The sequence below is a fragment of the Arachis ipaensis genome, chromosome B2 (genome assembly GCF_059453495.1).
Source record: "Arachis ipaensis isolate K30076 ecotype BB chromosome B2, ASM5945349v1, whole genome shotgun sequence".
In the NCBI taxonomy this organism is placed as follows: Eukaryota; Viridiplantae; Streptophyta; class Magnoliopsida; order Fabales; family Fabaceae; genus Arachis; species Arachis ipaensis.
In genome coordinates, this window is record NC_142437.1 from 90,172,581 (window position 1) to 90,191,420 (window position 18,840).

General features: G+C 34.8%; 1 protein-coding gene across 1 annotated transcript; it reads left to right on the forward strand.

The window, feature by feature from the left end:
* The first annotated feature begins 11,046 nt into the window (after positions 1–11,046).
* On the forward strand, positions 11,047–17,676 carry GUN5 (magnesium-chelatase subunit chlH, chloroplast, putative / Mg-protoporphyrin IX chelatase, putative (CHLH)). The gene is made up of 6 exons (XM_016328085.2): positions 11,047–11,807; positions 12,153–13,104; positions 13,281–13,363; positions 14,005–15,807; positions 15,890–16,366; positions 16,997–17,676. Exons 1-6 carry the CDS (start codon positions 11,337–11,339, stop codon positions 17,372–17,374), a joined length of 4,164 nt encoding a protein of 1,387 aa, XP_016183571.1. The 5' UTR covers positions 11,047–11,336; the 3' UTR covers positions 17,375–17,676.
* Positions 17,677–18,840: the final 1,164 nt, after the last annotated feature.

Consider the following 18,840-nt stretch of genomic DNA (forward strand, 5'->3'; position numbering starts at 1 on the left):
CTGATATCCTGTCAAAACTAGCCACGCACATATTAACCGAACAAACGGAAAAGCTTCATCATATTACGTTAACAGAAGCTAGTTTAGAGACAAAATCTGTCTTTAGCATATCGCAGGAAGAAGACTGGCGAAATGTATTCGTCAACTACATAAGAAGCGGAGCCATACCAGAAGGAGAGGAACCAAGGTCATTCAGATACAAAGTAGCTCAGTATACTCTGCTGGGAGCCGAGCTATACAAACGAGGAATCTCTAGACCCCTTCTGAAATGTCTCGGGCCGGCAGAAGCGGAAAATGTCTTAAACGAACTGCACGACGGAATCTGCGGAAACCACACTGGAAGTAGAAGCCTAGTCACAAGAACCTTACGAGCCGGCTACTACTGGCCAACAATGAGAAAGGATTGCAACAACAAAGTACAGCGCTGCGATGCATGTCAACGGTGCGGACCACTCATCCACAACCCGGCCGAGCTGCTGCATGCATCAAACATCAGCTGGCCGTTCCATAAGTGGGAGATGGATATACTCGGCCCGTTCCCTATATCGACGAGACAGGTAAAATTTTTACTTGTGGCCATCGACTACTTTATAAAGTGGGTTGAAGCACAGCCCCTAGCAAAGATCACAGCCAAAAAGGTACAAAATTTCATTTGAAAAACGATAATATGTAGATTCGGTTTACCTAGGAAAATCATATCTGATAATGGCAGGCGATTCACCGATAGAAAAATTGCATCATACCTTACAGATCTGCATATTAAACATTATTTTTCCTTTGTCGAGCACCCTCAAACCAACGGGCTCGCAGAAGCTGCTAACAAAGTTATCTTGCAGGCATTAAAAAAGAAATTAACAGATGCTAAGGGGCGGTGGGCCGAGCTCATACCAGAAGTAGTATGGAGCTATAACATAACACCACATACAACAACGAATACAAGCCCATTCCGACTAGTGTATGGAACAGAATGTATAATACCAGTCGAACTCAGCCAAGGATCCAGCAGAACCGAATACTTCAATGAAGAAGACAACTCGACGGAAAGAGCAACCGAAATCGACCTAATAGACGAAGAACGCAACCTGGCTAAACTACGGCAGCAAGCCATGCAAACAATGATAAAGAAACAATACAACAAAAGAGTAAGGCCGAGAACACTACAAGAGGGAGACTTAGTTATGCGACGAATGGAAGATGTACGGAAACCGCCAGGTCAAGGAAAGTTAGCCGCAAATTAGGAGGGTCCTTTTCGAATCTCTAAAGTTATTGGAAAAGGAGCATACTGTCTGGAAACAATAGAAGGAACACCCCTCCCCAACACATGGAACATTTCATCCCTGAAAATGTATTACAACTAAATTCTATTTGTAATAGTGATTTGGCCAGGTACTCTTTTTCCTGATCACGAGGTTTTTTCCTAAGGAGGATTTACTCGGACAGGTTTTAACGAGGCCGACCATCTCACATAATAGACAATTCAATTTCACAACCAATATAAAGCTTTAATGCATATCAAATTACCAAAACCGACCTTATAAGGCCGGACACGCCGATGAAATATTCAGTATCCATGAAAGTCAGCATGAGAACTAAACAGGCATTCACAAAACATACAAAGGCCGACAAACAAAGTCGGAAACAAAGTTCAAAATATTCCAACACAAACAACAAACTACAATAAATAAAACATAAAAATTTCCATCAAGGAGGAGGAACACTCTCATCCTGGTCTTCGACGCCCTCATCATCAGCAAGCCGACCATTCACTACAGTCTTTGCAACATTCAGCCGCCCGACGTCAAATTCGGGGGCGAACAGTAAAACTTGGCTGACAGCACGGTCAAATCCGGCCAAAAACATGTCCATCTTCTCCTCCTCAAGCTCGTTAAGACGAGCAGTCATCTCACCTTTAACTCTGTTATTTTCCATAAAATCAGCCTGGAGCATCCTGATTTGCCCATGAAGACGTCCCACTTCGTCTTCTTTCTCTTTCTTCAGTAACTTGATCTGTTCCTTCAGGTCCCCTACTTCATCTTCCCTTTCTTTCACCTTAGCAGTGACATCACTTACAGCTTTTTCCTTTTCATTTAACAAAAGCTCGGAGGATGCAGCTTTATCAATCAGAACCTGCTGTTCCAAACTTAACAGCTCCGTAGTACGACCAACGCAAAGAAGTCGAGATGCAACAATCTAGGCAGAACAAGATAACCTCAGCAAACTAGCAAATAAATAGAGAACAAAAAGAAAAACAAAATTACATACTTGGATGAACTTGCCCATCCCCTCCAAACCCACACGACGAGTAAGTGCCATATCCCCAGGAAATTGGGAAATGCGATCCGCAAGCTCGGCCAAGGGGAATTGATCACTCCAGAGCGAGTGAGGGTTCGCACCAGGCAGGAAACCATGCAGCCGACATTGCCGATCAAAAACAGATTTCACGGCAACATTCTGATCACCCTCGGAAATCACCTCCAGTGAATTCTCCGAGACGGTTTTCCTTCTTTTTGGCGAGGGAGGAGCCTGGGCAGTAGAAAATGCAGCATCCTCGACAGCCTCCTTCACAACCCCAGAAATACTCCCACTACTTTCACCCTTCTTCTTCAAAAAAGCTTGGAATTTGGCAGGATTCAGATTAGGCATCTTACTACCTGAAAATAATATGAAGGTCAGTAAACATATAACAGAACAACGCAAAAACTTGCACAAACAACAGTACCTATATATAATTTCAGCCCTTCAAAATCATTTTTCGCATCGAATTTCAATAAATCAGGAATAGGCAAACATCTCCCAGCAGCAAAATTCTCAATCAGAAACTCCAAAAGACAATCCTCTTCCTCGCTCATATCATCAGCCTCAAGAATTTGCAAAGGCTCCGAACACCAATACAGAGGGAACTTTTCTATCATTTCTTCATCAAGGAAGAAGGGATATACAGTCTCCAAAGCACGAATTTTTACAAACATAGACTTAAAGTTTTTAAAAGAGGACTTGTAAAGTAAAAAGAGAGAGCGACCAGGAAAACTACTTAGAAAAACCCAAAGTCCCTTCCGAACCCCTTTGGACTGGAAAAGAGAAAAGAAAACATTCAGTGAAGGAACAACATTCAAGAAATTCATAAGAACTTCAAACGCGCGCAAAAACGCCCACGAGTTCAGGTGTAACTGTGAAGGAGCACAGTTAAACTGAATCAAAACTTTACACTCAAAATCTGCAAATGGAAACTTCACATGCAGCTCAGATAAACAGGGGATATACATATAAAAGTAACCCCAATCCCCCCTCCTCTCACAAACCCTATCCTGACCGGAGCACAGAAGAAACTCGAAACTAACATCAGACCCAGTTCTCACAAATTTAGCAGGAACCAAACCCTGAACCGACTCCTGATTACAGTAAGAGGAAGCCCGAGTCTTTACGTTGTCGTGAACCCAATGGTAGGGATTCTCCTTATCCTCCTCAGCAACCTTCAATTTCTCTTTCTCTCTTTCTTTAACCATTTTTTCAGGAAAAACAAACGAAACTCGAAAGAAAAAATGCAACACAGGAAGAAGACAAGGAGACTAACCTCTGGAAGACATGGTCCCTAATTCACCAAAAACTTTTTTTGCAAAACACCTGAAGACTCGTGTTTGACAATAATCAATTACAACCCACTACTTTAATGGGAATATACTAAATCATTCAGTTACGAGAAGGAAACGGTTAAGCTTGCACATTGGTAAACGTGCACATTAAATCACGGCCTGGTCAACCAAGTGACAAAAATCACTTTTTCCAAAAACAAATAAGAACGGGCATTTCAAAATGCACTCATAAAAAAAAATCCGTTTGAGTTTTTAGCCCAAGCTTGTACGCTCGTTGAGCTTGGGGGCTCAGCTATTCAGCCTCTCTGCGCCGAGGTATATCTTCAAAAAGCTCAACTTGCCGCATACACCAAGTCAAGCTTGGGGGCTGTGTACTGCACCCAAGAATCTCGGCCACGTCCGAGATATACCTCGATGCAACGGTCGCCTTTCAAAAACCGCCCATATACTCGAATCACGGAGCCAGCGTACTTGCCAGCATATCCGGATCAATCCACTCGCGGAAATCTCGGAATATGCTGACCGATCAGGCTCCACGCTGAGCCTATAAATCCGAACAGAAAACATTGAACGGAGACATGAAAAACAACACACTCTCACTCGATAGAACTACTCGGTTTTGCCCTATACTGCTCGTCTCCAATCTTATATCTTTGGTTTTAGTGGTATTTTATTCTATCACTGACTTGAGCGTCGGAGTCCTTTTTGCAGGTACCACGCTCGGGTTCGAGTTCACGAGGATAACGTCGGCTCAGGAGCTCTTATCGTACCATCAGACCGACGTATAAATCAAGAGCAATATCTTTGCCAGAACAAGTTATATAATCAAATTTTAAAAGAAATAGTATGATAAATTAATTTGGATTGATTGAGTGGTTGAGAGATACTGTATAAACAAAAAAAAAAAAAAGTACGATAAAGCTAAGTGACACAATATATGTTAACTAATGAAAAAAGCTTCTTGTACACCGGAATAACTTCCAATTAGGTAATATTATAATCTTGTTCATTAAAATCTTTATATATATGTACCAAAAAAATTTTATACATAAAAAAAATAATATATAACTCAATAAAAATTTAGAAGGTTCAACTCACTATGCTCGGTTATTGATACATAAAATTTAGGGATAAGTACGATTTTGGTCCCAAAAATTTTGCGCCAGAATCGAAATCGTCTCTCTTCTAATTTTCGATTTAAAATCGTCCTTAACGTTTTTTTCGTATTAAAATTGTCCTTTTAATTTTTTTAAGATAAAAATACCCTCACCACTACCAACATAATTACCTCCTTCACTACCACCACCACCACCAACTGCCACTCTACCACCATTATCAACGTCGTCATCACCATCATCATCATCATCAACACCCACTGCCACTCCACCACCACCAACACCGCCGCCGTCCCCCTCCCCCCTTTCCCCTTCTCCCTCCCCCTCCCCCTCCCCCACCCCCACCCTGCGTCCCCTCCCCCTCACTGCCTCCCCCTTCCTCCCACCCCGCGTCCCCTCCGCCTCCCTGCCTCCCCCTTCTCCCCACCCAGCGTCCCCACCCGTCCCCTCCCCCTCCCCGTCTCCCCCTTCCCCCCACCTCCACCTCCACCTCCACCTCCACCTCCACACAGGGAAACAGAAATAGAAAATCAACAAATTCAAACACAAATTTAACACAAGCAGAAACAGAAAGCAACAAATCAACAAATCAGCAACAATAATATTCCACAACAAAAGAAGAAGAAATCCAGAAATTCACAGAAGAAGAAAAAGAAGCGGCGGGCGGCGGTGCGACGGTGGGTCGACGGTAAGAAGAAGAAGAAACGGGCGGCGGTGCGGTGGCGAGAAGAAGAAGAAGCGGCGGGCGGCGGTGCGGCGGCATGGCGTCCCCCTTCTCTCCCCCCTCCACCCTCCCCCACCCCCTTTCTCGGCCCCCTCCCCCCTTTCTTTCTTTCTCTCCCCAGTCTCCACCCACCCCGCTTCTCTGATCCCTTTCTTTTTTTTTTTTATTAAAATAGGGGTAGTTTAGGAATTAAATTAAAAATTTTATTTAAAAGGACGATTTTAATACGAAAAAAACATTAAGGACGATTTTAAATCGAAAATTAGAAGATGGACGATTTCGATTCTGGCACAAAATTTTTGGGACCAAAATCGTACTTATCCCTAAAATTTATATTCAAACAAGAAATCATATTAAATCATACTTATATTTGTATATGCTTGAGTAAATATAGTTAAGATAATAAATGTTTCATTGACAATATTTTTTTGTATTTTAAATTATCTTGTTATAATGTTTTTTATAAAATCTTTAGCCAATTTTCTGGTAATTTGTACTCTCATATTAAAAAAAATATTATTTGTATATTAAAATTAGTAATCAAAATCAGTCACTATGTATTTATGTATTATGTATAAATATATGTGTTGTGTAGTTTATTTTAATATTTATTTTATATTTTAATATGTATTTTATACTAATGGCTAATTTTAGTATATACGTAACATAGTCGAATATTAAATTTGTCAAAATTTACTGGATTTTTAATTTAAATTAAATAAATACAAAATTTATGAAAATACATAAAATACAACGTAATTACGTAAATGCATAATATACCACATCTCGGCTACTGGAGGGTTTAAAAAGAGTACTTAGACAAAAATTCTTAAAGGATCTCAATATTTGAGATATGCACAAAATTTTAATTGGGGTCTCAGTCATCGAAATGTGTATAATTGAATTGATGTTATGTTTCTTTGATTTTTATTTTTTTATTTCATCTAATTTATTTGATTTAGATAATTTTGAATTTTAAAATTATAAAAATATTTAATTTAAAATGTAGATGATTATAATTTAAATTAATAACTTAATTTAATTCAATAAAAATAAATATACTTGTATTATTGTCCTAGTTATTTATGAGTATTACAAAATTAATTTTAAAAAAATAACATTATTTGTTTAATTTGTTCTTGTAGTTAAGTAAAATCGAAAATTCTTGGAGTACAGAGTTGGAGAGCAGAGAAGAAAAAGAAAACTTGTGAGTATTTAGGTTTTGATGGTATTTATATATTTATAAATAAATTTTTTTTAATAATAAATAATAAATAAATTAAAAATTAATTTTTTATAAAAAAATAATTAATAACCAGTCTTTTTGATAAATAACGAATAGGTATATTATTTTTATTGAATTAAATTAAATTATTAATTAAATATATTCATATTATTATACTAATTATTTATGAGTAGTGGCAAATTAATTATCAAAATATTTTTGAATATAACTATAAACATTGAATGAATATTTAATAATTAAAAGAATACTATATTTGATAAAATTATTGTCTTCTAGATATTATTATGTGATATTATTAGATTAAATTTTATATTGTATAAATATTATTTTATCATACCAACATAGAATATAACGTTATTAGATTAAGTATGCGCCTAGTATAGCCAATTTATTTTTATAAGCATTATGACTTAATTTAATAATGTCATTTTTTAAAAATTAATTTTGCGGTACTTATAAATAACTAATACAACAATACAATTATATTTGTTTTTAATTAAATTAAATTATTAATTTAAATTATAATCATTTAAATTTTAAATTAAATATTTTATAATTTTAAAATTTAAAATGATTTAAATTAAATTGAATGAAATAGAAAAATAAAAATCAAACAAATATAGTATCAATTCATTATACACATCTTGGAGACTGAAGTTTCAATTGAAACTTTATGCATATCTTGGTTAGTGAGAGACCACACTTATGAATTTTACACGTATCTCGGGTACTCAATATCTATTTAGTTCTTTTAATACAGATCAAAATCTCAGTATCTAAGATCTATTTATTTTTTAAAATTTCTCTGTATCTGAGATATGACTCATATTGTACATTTACATAATTAAGCTATATTTTATATATTTTTGTAAATTTTGTATTAATTTAATTTAAATTAAAAAAATCCAAATTTATTTACTATATGATTTTGGGAGAAAAATAACCACGTGGGGTTCATTAATTTCTAGACCATTTAACATACATGGGCATTGTAAACAACATCATTAAATAATTTGTAATGTTGTAAAATTAATTTTATCTTCAATAACACTATCTTACTTAATATCTATGTACTCTATTGAAACTTTATCAAATGTTATCATATAAACATGTCATTAATCAAGTCTTCAAGGGTAGATATATCACTCTCATTTGATCTATGTCCATGAGAAATGCTAAAGAAAAAAAAAATTAAATAGCAATGCGACAAAGTAACAAAAAAGTACAAAATAATAGTAATGAATGTTCCATCTAACATGTGGTAAGTGAAGGGGAAGCGTATGACCAAGTACAAAACTTGTTTCCAATTGGATTTTATGACTTTGTCCACACAAAATATCGAAACTCGCCTTTCAATGCCAGACACAAACCCAAAATGAAAGTATCTTTATATAATCAAAAGGGCATTATATTGTCACACTTTCTCTCTCTGTCATCATCCAGATATGATATTAGATATCCACGCTCTCCTTTCTCTACTGCAGGGAAAATCCAATTCCACCAATCAGAATCCAAAAAACTCCATCCAATAAAACTCAAAAAGATAGAAGTAGCAATTGAAATTGATTACCTGAGTGTGACACGTATGCACCAACACTAACACATTTTAATTATTATTTCACTCTAAATTTTAAAATTTATCTATCTTATATCTTAAAAATATATATTAAATTTATAAATAAAAAAATATTAAAAATATAAAAAGTTAAATTTTTAATATATTTATTAAATAAAAATATTTTTAAATTTTTTATTAATAATAAATTCATTATATAATTTTAAAATACATATTAATTAAATTTTAAATTGTAAGATTATATAATAAAAAATTTTTAAAATGTTCTAAATCATTCGTGTTCTAATAATAATTTTAATAGTTAATTTTTATTATAAAATTAAAAATAATGACTAAAATTATTAGACTATTAATATTCCAGAACCCTTAAAAAAATTTTCATATGATAATGGGTCTATTTAGAATGTTTCAATAATTTTTGTATTTGATCTTTATTATAAAATATATATCAATCACTAAAATACTAATATTTTTAGAATAGTTAAATTCTATATGTCAACAAGTCTATTTAAAACACTTATGAAATAAGATTTTGCAAATCTATAATCTAAAGACACATTTTTTTTATCGAAAATAGGAAGATTCGAATCCGTGACTTTTTAGATGAATATAGAGAGATTATATTTTTTCTAAAGTATTATAAAAAAAATTTGACTAAAAATTATTGAAAATTTAACTTTTTTTTTATATTTTCAATGTATTGGATAATTTTTTAATCTTTATAATACCTTAACAAAAATAGAGATACAACAGACTGAAATTTAAAAAAAATAGAATTTAATAGTATTTTTTTAAAAAAATATTTTTATTTAATTTTTTAAATTCTAAATCTACCTTTTAGTCTTTATATTTATCTTAAACTAAATATAATATTAAAATATAATTCAGTTTAATATATTTTACTCCAAATATAATACAGAGACTTAATTTAATTTTTGTTTTCTAATCTCTGTCTTCCTTTCAAATGTAATCTTAAAATATATGTTAGCTAAATCTTATTAAATATTAAAATATAAATTTTAAAAATTTTAAATCAGAATATATGCAATTTGATTAAATTCATAAAAACTATACTTTTTGAATACTAATGAGTACTTTGATTTATAGATATAAAACACCATCAACAACAATAAAATGAAGTGATTGGTTATATGTATCAAACATACTTGAATCTATTTTATCAATCATATACAAACTCAGTTTATTCATGTTTGAATTTCTTCCATTTCACTCAACTAAAGCGAAATTTTACTGTGCCACTTCAATTTTCTCTTTGAATTTAACTGAGTGTACGGTTTAATTTTCATTAGTTACCAACTGTGGAATATGATCTCACTCTTGTAAATGAAAAATATTTTATAATTAGTCGTATAAATTTTAACCAGAGGTTGGAGCGGTAATACGCTCTAAAATATAAAAAAAAGGGTTTATTTTTAAAAGTTGTAAGCTAAAATATTCTTTTATTTTTAATATTTATAAAGAGCTTAAAAATATTTTTAAAAAATAATTTATATTAATTTTATTTTCAAAGTTTGAATAAATTTTTTTTCTCACGCCTTAATTATGTCCTATTTCTGTAATTTAAAATAACCTCTAATTATTTTTGTTTATAATATTTGGTTTATATTTTAAAATTACCTCTAACTAACCTATCATTAAAAAACAGATATAATATATAAAAGTAATTTTGAGAAGTATTATATTAAGCATGATAAGAAAAAATGATACAAATCAAATATAAATTTAAGAATAAAGTATTAAATTGGTCTCTATATTTAAAGTAATCCTATTTTGGTTCTTAATGTTTAAAATATTCTATTTGAATCAAAATAAAGTTTTATTTAGTTTGAATTTAATCCTACCGTGAGATTAAAGTTAAATAATTAATGTCGTATATGAGAGCAGTACAAGAACAAGATCAATAATTTGGAAACTAGTACAAGCTCCAGAGGTACAAAATTAATCGTAAATGCATCAATATATTTATTTACCATCTTCTTAGTTCAATAGAAAAGATTTCATTTAAATTGTAAAAAAAATGATAAATAAATATATTGATACTGGTTGATTTTGTTTCTTTGGATCTTGTACTTGTTCTTCACATTATCGATCTTGTTCTTATATTCTGTTAATTACCTCACGATAGGACTATATTGAAACTAAATGAAACTTTTTTAGATTTAAATAGGATACTTTAAACCTTAAGGACCAACACAAAATTATACCCAAACAAAGAGGACTAATTTAATACTTTATCCTAAATTTAATTATGATGTATAAATAATTATTTAATTATATTTATTTCTTTAGATAATTATTTATATAGTTAATATACAAAATAATTAAATAAACGCATAAATTAATTTTATAATGACCGTAAATTAATTAAAATTAAATTAATCAAATATTATATATTATATATAATTTTAAAATAAAAAAGGCTAAGAAATTAATAAATTTTATAATTTATAATTATTAATTAATTATAATGAATATTTTAATAATATAAAATTATAATTAATAATATAAAATTATTTATTTTTTTTGTTAATTAAATATTAACCAAATTTTAATAAAAATATTGGACTCCTAAATTTTTTCTTTTAAAATTTCTTACAAATATTGAATATTACGAGCAAAAACATGGTTTACTCAAATTTATATCATAAAAAAAAAAAGAAAAAAAGAAAAAACCTATGCTGGAGTCGAATGACTAGCTGATTCGCCACGTGGTCGAAGCTCTCACCACTAAGCTTAAAAAATCGTTTGAATTGTGGGATTCCCTTTCTTCTCTCTCCTACTCTCCACAGTCCACACAAACCAAATAAGAACTCACAGCCACCCATTTTCTCTTCTCAAAGGACGAACAGCAACCTTCACTCTCTCAACTCTCAACTCAACTAGCAGCATAACATACAACAAAGAAACTCTGCTCATAATCCTCAATTCCCAACTCTTTATATTCAACCAATTCCCTCTTTGCTTTGCTTCTCTTCTCTTCTCTTCTCTTCTCTAATTCGAGAAGAGACAGCATTTCTTCTTCTTCTTCTTCTTCTTCTTTTGTACAGTGTTTCATTAACATACAATGGCTTCTTTAGTATCTTCACCATTCACACTACCGAGTTCTAAAACCGACCAACTCTCTGCTATTTCACAGAGACATCTCTTCCTTCATTCTTTCCTTCCAAAGAAGGCAAACTGCCATGGAAACTCATCAAGATCTTCCCTCAGAGTGAAATGTGCTGCAATTGGCAATGGCCTCTTCACACAAACCACACCAGAAGTTCGTAGAATAGTTCCAGACAAGAACAACAACAACCAGAACCTTCCAACGGTTAAGATTGTATATGTGGTTCTTGAAGCTCAGTACCAGTCATCTTTGTCTGCTGCAGTTAGAGCTCTCAACAGCATCAACAAAGATGCTTCCTTTGAGGTTGTTGGTTACTTGGTCGAGGAGCTTCGCGACGAAGCCACTTACAAGACATTCTGCAAGGATTTGGAGGACGCCAATGTCTTCATTGGCTCATTGATCTTTGTGGAGGAACTTGCCCTTAAGGTTAAGGCCTATGCATATCTGCATTAAATACTGTTCGTTATCTTATACTCCTTAAATTTGTGACTAATTTTATCGACCGCTATGTATTTGTGCATAAATATATGTGTTAGTTTATCTCATTTTCAATGTATATTTTGCATTTTATACTGCTGATTTGGTTGCGATTCTTGATGTACAGATAACATGGTGGTTGTTGTATTTATGTATCATACTGTATCATAGTGACAAATACTATATTCTTACGCACCAATGTGTATCCGCCTCCACCACTGTTATCTTAAACTACTTGAATTTCTAACTAATTTTCTTTTAAATCTACTTGTATTCATATTTGTGTGACGGCAGGTTAAGGCTGCTGTGGAGAAAGAAAGGGAGAGGCTTGATGCAGTTCTTGTGTTCCCATCAATGCCTGAGGTGATGAGGCTCAACAAATTAGGCTCGTTCAGCATGTCACAGCTTGGACAATCCAAGAGCCCCTTTTTTCAGCTCTTCAAGAAGAAGAAGACCTCTTCTGCAGGTTTCGCTGACAGCATGTTGAAGCTTGTGAGGACACTGCCAAAGGTTTTGAAGTACTTGCCAAGTGATAAGGCTCAAGATGCTAGGCTCTATATCCTGAGCCTGCAGTTTTGGCTTGGCGGTTCGCCTGATAACTTGCAGAATTTCTTGAAGATGATTTCGGGGTCTTATGTTCCGGCCTTGAAAGGGACAAAGATGGAGTATTCGGAGCCAGTTTTGTACTTGGACACCGGAATTTGGCATCCTTTAGCACCTTGTATGTATGATGATGTTAAGGAGTATTTGAATTGGTATGGAACAAGAAGGGATGCTGATGAGAAGCTTAGGAGTCCGAATGCGCCGGTAATTGGTTTGATTTTGCAGAGGAGCCATATTGTGACTGGAGATGATGGTCATTACGTGGCTGTGATCATGGAGCTGGAGGCCAGAGGGGCCAAGGTTATTCCGATTTTCGCTGGAGGACTTGACTTTTCGGGACCAGTGGAGAGGTTCTTGATTGATCCAATTAGTAAGAAACCGTTTGTGAATTCGGTTGTGTCCCTAACCGGCTTCGCCCTTGTTGGAGGCCCTGCCAGGCAAGACCATCCGAGAGCAGTTGAGGCATTGAGCAAGCTAGATGTTCCTTATATTGTTGCATTGCCATTGGTGTTCCAGACAACAGAAGAGTGGCTGAACAGTACTTTGGGTTTGCACCCAATTCAGGTTGCTCTTCAAGTTGCCTTACCCGAACTAGACGGTGGTATGGAGCCAATAGTTTTTGCTGGCCGAGATCCAAAAACTGGTAATAATACTTTCTCTTTACAGCCTGAATTGTAATGATTCATATGGTGCAGATATCTTTAGGTGTATTTTGGTAGCATATATGACCATTCTTTTAAATGCTTAAACATACCAATTTTATCAGACAAAGTCACAAAAACTATATGTTTGTTAATTCGTTAATTGATGTGTTTTCAGGAAAATCTCACGCTCTTCACAAGAGAGTGGAGCAGCTCTGCACTAGGGCGATCAAGTGGGCTGAACTGAAAAGAAAATCAAAGGTACTTTGCCCTTTTCTGAGTCTTAGGAGTTACATAATAATCTGGTTCAAGTAAAATCTTTATAGAGACTTCAAAGATTTATACCCAAGATATAATTGATAACAACTTTTTGATCTCCTCTTCGTAAATTTGTCCAGCTTGGAAAGATAGTCAACATTTCGATGAATTAGAAAATAATCTGCCAGAGTTTCCATAATTAATATTCACTCAACTGAAGATTACTTTCTAGTAAAATATTTGATGGTGATTTCTTTTGTTTGATACCATAATTACCTAATAATTTTTGCAGCAACAATGAGGTTTAGGCATGTTTAGTAACAACTTATTTTGGGAAGTAATCACTTTCTCTCAAGACCTAAATGATATGGAGTAAAGCAAGGAATAATATTCTTGTTTATTTCTTTCTTAGTATTTTACCATTTTCATACTACTACTTAGGAATTTCTTTAACCTACGAACTTCCATTTCAGTATTTGTATATTAGGTTAACTTTGTAACTATGGTTAAAAAAAAAAAAAACTTAGTCATTGTTCTTTATTTCTTAGGTTCATCTGCTTTTTGAATTTGCAGCAAGTTGTTCTGTTTTCTTACAGCAGTAAGACTAAATATGTTGAAATCGATAAATTTATGTGTTCGTTCAGGAAGAGAAGAGACTAGCAATTACTGTCTTTAGTTTCCCACCAGACAAAGGAAATGTAGGAACTGCTGCCTACCTGAATGTCTTTGCCTCCATATTCTCTGTTCTCAAAGATCTTGAGTATGATGGTTACAATGTTGAGGGACTTCCGGAGACTCCAGAAGCCTTGATCGAAGAAGTAATACATGACAAAGAAGCTCAATTCAGCAGCCCTAATCTGAACATTGCTTACAAAATGAGTGTCCGGGAATACCAAAAACTTACTCCCTACGCCACAGCACTAGAAGAAAACTGGGGAAAACCACCGGGGAATCTGAATGCGGATGGAGAGAACCTGTTGGTATATGGTAAACAATATGGTAATGTTTTCATAGGTGTTCAGCCCACCTTTGGTTATGAAGGCGATCCTATGCGGTTGCTTTTCTCTAAATCTGCTAGCCCACATCATGGATTTGCAGCCTATTACTCTTTCGTCGAGAAAATATTCAAAGCCGATGCTGTCCTTCACTTCGGGACACATGGTTCACTTGAATTCATGCCTGGAAAGCAGGTTGGGATGAGTGATGTATGTTACCCAGACAGTCTCATTGGCAATATTCCCAATGTCTATTACTATGCTGCAAACAATCCTTCTGAAGCCACCATAGCAAAACGTAGGAGTTATGCCAACACCATTAGCTATCTCACTCCTCCGGCAGAAAATGCAGGACTCTACAAAGGTCTGAAGCAACTAAGTGAACTCATTTCGTCGTACCAGTCTCTCAAGGACACTGGCCGTGGGCCACAAATTGTCAGTTCAATTATCAGCACAGCCAAACAATGCAATCTTGACAAGGATGTCGCCCTGCCGGACGAGGGCGAAGAGCTCCCAGCTAAAGAGAGAGACCTTGTAGTTGGAAAGGTGTATTCTAAGATCATGGAGATCGAGTCTCGCCTTTTGCCATGTGGGCTGCATGTCATTGGTGAGCCCCCATCAGCCTTGGAAGCAGTTGCTACTCTGGTGAATATTGCTGCTCTTGACCGTCCTGAAGATGGCATTTCTTCACTCCCATCTATACTAGCTGAGACTGTGGGAAGAAACATAGAGGAAGTTTATAGAGGGAGCGACAAAGGAATACTGAAGGACGTGGAGCTCCTTCGGCAAATAACCGAAGCGTCCCGTGGAGCAATTACTTCCTTTGTGGAGAAAACAACTAATAAGAAGGGTCAAGTTGTTGATGTATCAAATAAACTTACCTCAATCCTTGGGTTCGGCATAAATGAGCCATGGATTCAGTACTTGTCAAACACCAAATTCTACCGTGCTGATAGGGAAAAACTCAGAACATTGTTCGAGTTTTTGGGGGAGTGTCTGAAGTTGGTTGTGGCTGACAATGAATTGGGAAGTTTGAAACAAGCTTTGGAGGGTAAATACGTCGAGCCAGGACCCGGTGGTGATCCAATTAGAAATCCTAAAGTTCTGCCAACTGGAAAGAACATTCATGCGCTCGACCCACAAGCTATTCCTACTACTGCAGCAATGCAGAGTGCTAAAATAGTAGTAGACAGATTGATTGAGAGGCAGAAGGTTGATAATGGAGGGAAGTATCCTGAAACTATTGCACTTGTATTATGGGGAACAGACAATATCAAAACATATGGTGAATCCCTGGCTCAGGTCTTGTGGATGATTGGTGTGAGACCAGTGGCCGATACTTTCGGAAGGGTCAACCGTGTGGAACCTGTCAGTCTTGAAGAGCTTGGAAGGCCTAGGATTGATGTCGTCGTTAATTGCTCGGGAGTGTTCAGAGACCTTTTCATCAATCAGGTATTAACCATCTTACTCTGGATAAATTTAGTCCCCTTTGTATTCCAAAACTGATTAGGATATTCCTTTGCATCTTTCTCAGATGAATCTTCTGGATAGAGCAGTGAAGATGGTCGCCGAGTTAGACGAACCAGCCGAGCAGAACTTTGTAAGGAAGCATGCATTGGAGCAAGCTCAATCCCTCGGGATTGATGTTCGGGAAGCTGCAACAAGGATCTTCTCCAACGCCTCAGGGTCATACTCTTCAAACATTAACCTGGCTGTGGAGAACTCCTCATGGAATGATGAGAAGCAGCTTCAGGACATGTACCTTAGCCGAAAGTCTTTCGCATTCGACTGTGATGCTCCCGGTGCAGGCATGATGGAAAAGAGAAAAGTGTTCGAGATGGCTCTGAGCACAGCAGACGCCACATTCCAAAACCTTGACTCATCAGAAATCTCCCTCACTGATGTCAGCCATTACTTTGACTCGGACCCAACTAACTTGGTTCAAAATCTAAGGAAAGATGGGAAGAAGCCAAGTGCTTACATTGCTGACACCACCACAGCCAATGCGCAGGTAAATGTTGCTATGCTCTCTTGATTATGGTGTGAAACGTAAACACAACAATTTTAGATAGAAATACTAATACAACAATATGCACAAGTATTAAATTTCTATATACCTTAATCAAGTATCTATAAATAATATCCTACTAAGCATCATCTAGATATGACAATTTTTGCCAAGTTATTGATTGAATAATGAATAGAATGAATCTTATATTTTAGTTAAAATATATGTTGAAATACAAAATACACATCGAAACAATATATGTATTTATACACAAATACATGGTGGCTAATTTTTTGTGCCCACATAACATTTTTAAAAAGAAATGCTAGGTAACCACCTTTTTTTTAGCTAACATAAGCCTACCTTTTTAAAACTATTTTGTTTATATTAAATTTTAGATTCTGAATCTTAAATTATTAAATTTGGCTAATGTTGACTAACTAAAAATTGGTGCCTGTACTTTCTGTTTTGAAAAAAAAAATGTCTAAAGCAGTATCCAATGCATATGTGAGTAAAACTGGAGTGTTTGTGCATCATATTCTTCACATGAATCACTTATTTCAATGCTTCGTTTTGACCACTTAAGAATTATTCACAAAACACACACTGATCTGATGAGAAATTCCTTTCCAGGTGCGGACCCTTGCTGAGACGGTTCGACTTGACGCAAGAACCAAGCTGCTGAACCCCAAATGGTACGAAGGCATGCTGTCAACCGGGTATGAAGGTGTCCGTGAGATCGAGAAGAGGCTGACCAACACGGTCGGGTGGAGTGCAACTTCAGGCCAAGTTGACAACTGGGTATACGAAGAAGCCAACACAACATTCATTCAAGACGAGGAAATGCTGAAGAAGCTCATGAACACCAATCCCAACTCCTTCAGGAAGCTGGTGCAGACATTCTTGGAAGCCAATGGGCGCGGCTATTGGGAGACTTCAGAAGATAACATTGAGAAGCTGAGGCAGTTGTACTCTGAAGTTGAAGACAAGATTGAAGGCATTGATCGCTGAAAGTGCAATGCTTCTATGGATGAGACTTGATATGAATACACCATATACCAAAATAATGAAGAGAGATTTTTAACTGCTGATTTTAACTGTGTACCAATGTACAATCTTTGTCTCTTGAGACTCCTTGCCATGCAGTACCCATAGTTGTTGCGTTGCCAATGCCATCCATTTATTGTGATTTTTGTTGTCTTTTTATTCTCTTTTTCCTTGTAATTTTTGTTCATTCCCCGGGACCACTACATCCTTTTGTGCAGTTGCCAAATGCCAAGTGAATAATAAGTACAGCTTCCATTTTAGAACTAGTGATTTTTTCTTCTTTTATTTTATATTATTTTCGTTTGAGTAAATTGCATGCATTTTCAGGGAGAGATTCCGTAATGACACCCACTTTAACGTGGGGGAAGACATACATACACAGACTCAATTGATGCAGACTTCAATTATATTTATTTTTTCTTTAAAACAATGTCAGGTTCATATCTGTGCATGACTTTTATTTATTTTGGAAGAGTAAAGCTTTAATTCGGCCCTGTCTATTTTCATTAAGGAAAATGCGATTTCTTATCAAAAGAAAATGGACACTTCAATCCTAACGTTTTTATTTTGGGACAATATAAATTATCTATTAAAAAATTCGTAAAATAGTAATAAAAATTGATTTGTGGAGAATTTTATTTGTATTTGTATTTGTAGGGTTATACAATTTCAATTTGGAATGAGCTAAATAGTATCCTAAGATATTAGTTTAAAATGTTTAAAATAAAACATTTTGACACTTTCAATGAATTAAGAACTTACAGAAAGAATACCCTTAATAAGCTATTTGTTAACAAGATTCTTAATAAAGTTAGAGTACCTATATCAATGTTTAATTATACCCATTGCTTCTGTATCAGTATATAAGATGCAGATAACATTTTTTTTTCCTAAATGGTATGGCATGAGATTGACAAAGTTATAAGGCATTTTGTGTAGAGTAATAAGTCTTGCGGTTTGCGTCCAACTTCTTGAAAAGTTCTCACCACTCCTAAGAGATATAGAGGATTAGCCTAAGAGATTCTCGGAATGTGAATGTTGCTCTTGTTGAAAATTAGTTTGGAAATTTCTTCATCATAAGGATACATTATGGGTACATATTATGTTAAGCAAATACCTCAGAGAGCAAATTATTTTGAAGTTAAGGTTGTAATGGCAACTTCTCCTACTTGAAAATCAGTTCTTAAAGTAGTCAAAACCTTTAAGAGATGATTTTGTTTGGAACGGGGATCTTCTACTGCTAGGCAAAAAATATTATTATTAGAAAAAACGTTGTTTTAAATAAATAAATATAAAATATTGTTATCGATTTATGAAGTCAGTTTTAATATATTAGGGAAAGGTTTTAATTAATGTTTTCAAAAGGAGCAGGTTTTATTCAAAATTTGATTTAGGCCTGAATTATAAGATATGCTATGTGCCGGAGCAGT

Bases quoted from the DNA above. Each gene is read 5' to 3' on its own strand.
- GUN5 (XM_016328085.2), top strand. From the start codon at position 11,337: ATGGCTTCTTTAGTATCTTCACCATTCACACTACCGAGTTCTAAAACC. The intron at 11,808-12,152 runs GTTAAGGCCTAT...GTGTGACGGCAG, and splicing joins TGGAGGAACTTGCCCTTAAG to GTTAAGGCTGCTGTGGAGAA. The intron at 16,367-16,996 runs GTAAATGTTGCT...ATTCCTTTCCAG, and splicing joins CCACCACAGCCAATGCGCAG to GTGCGGACCCTTGCTGAGAC.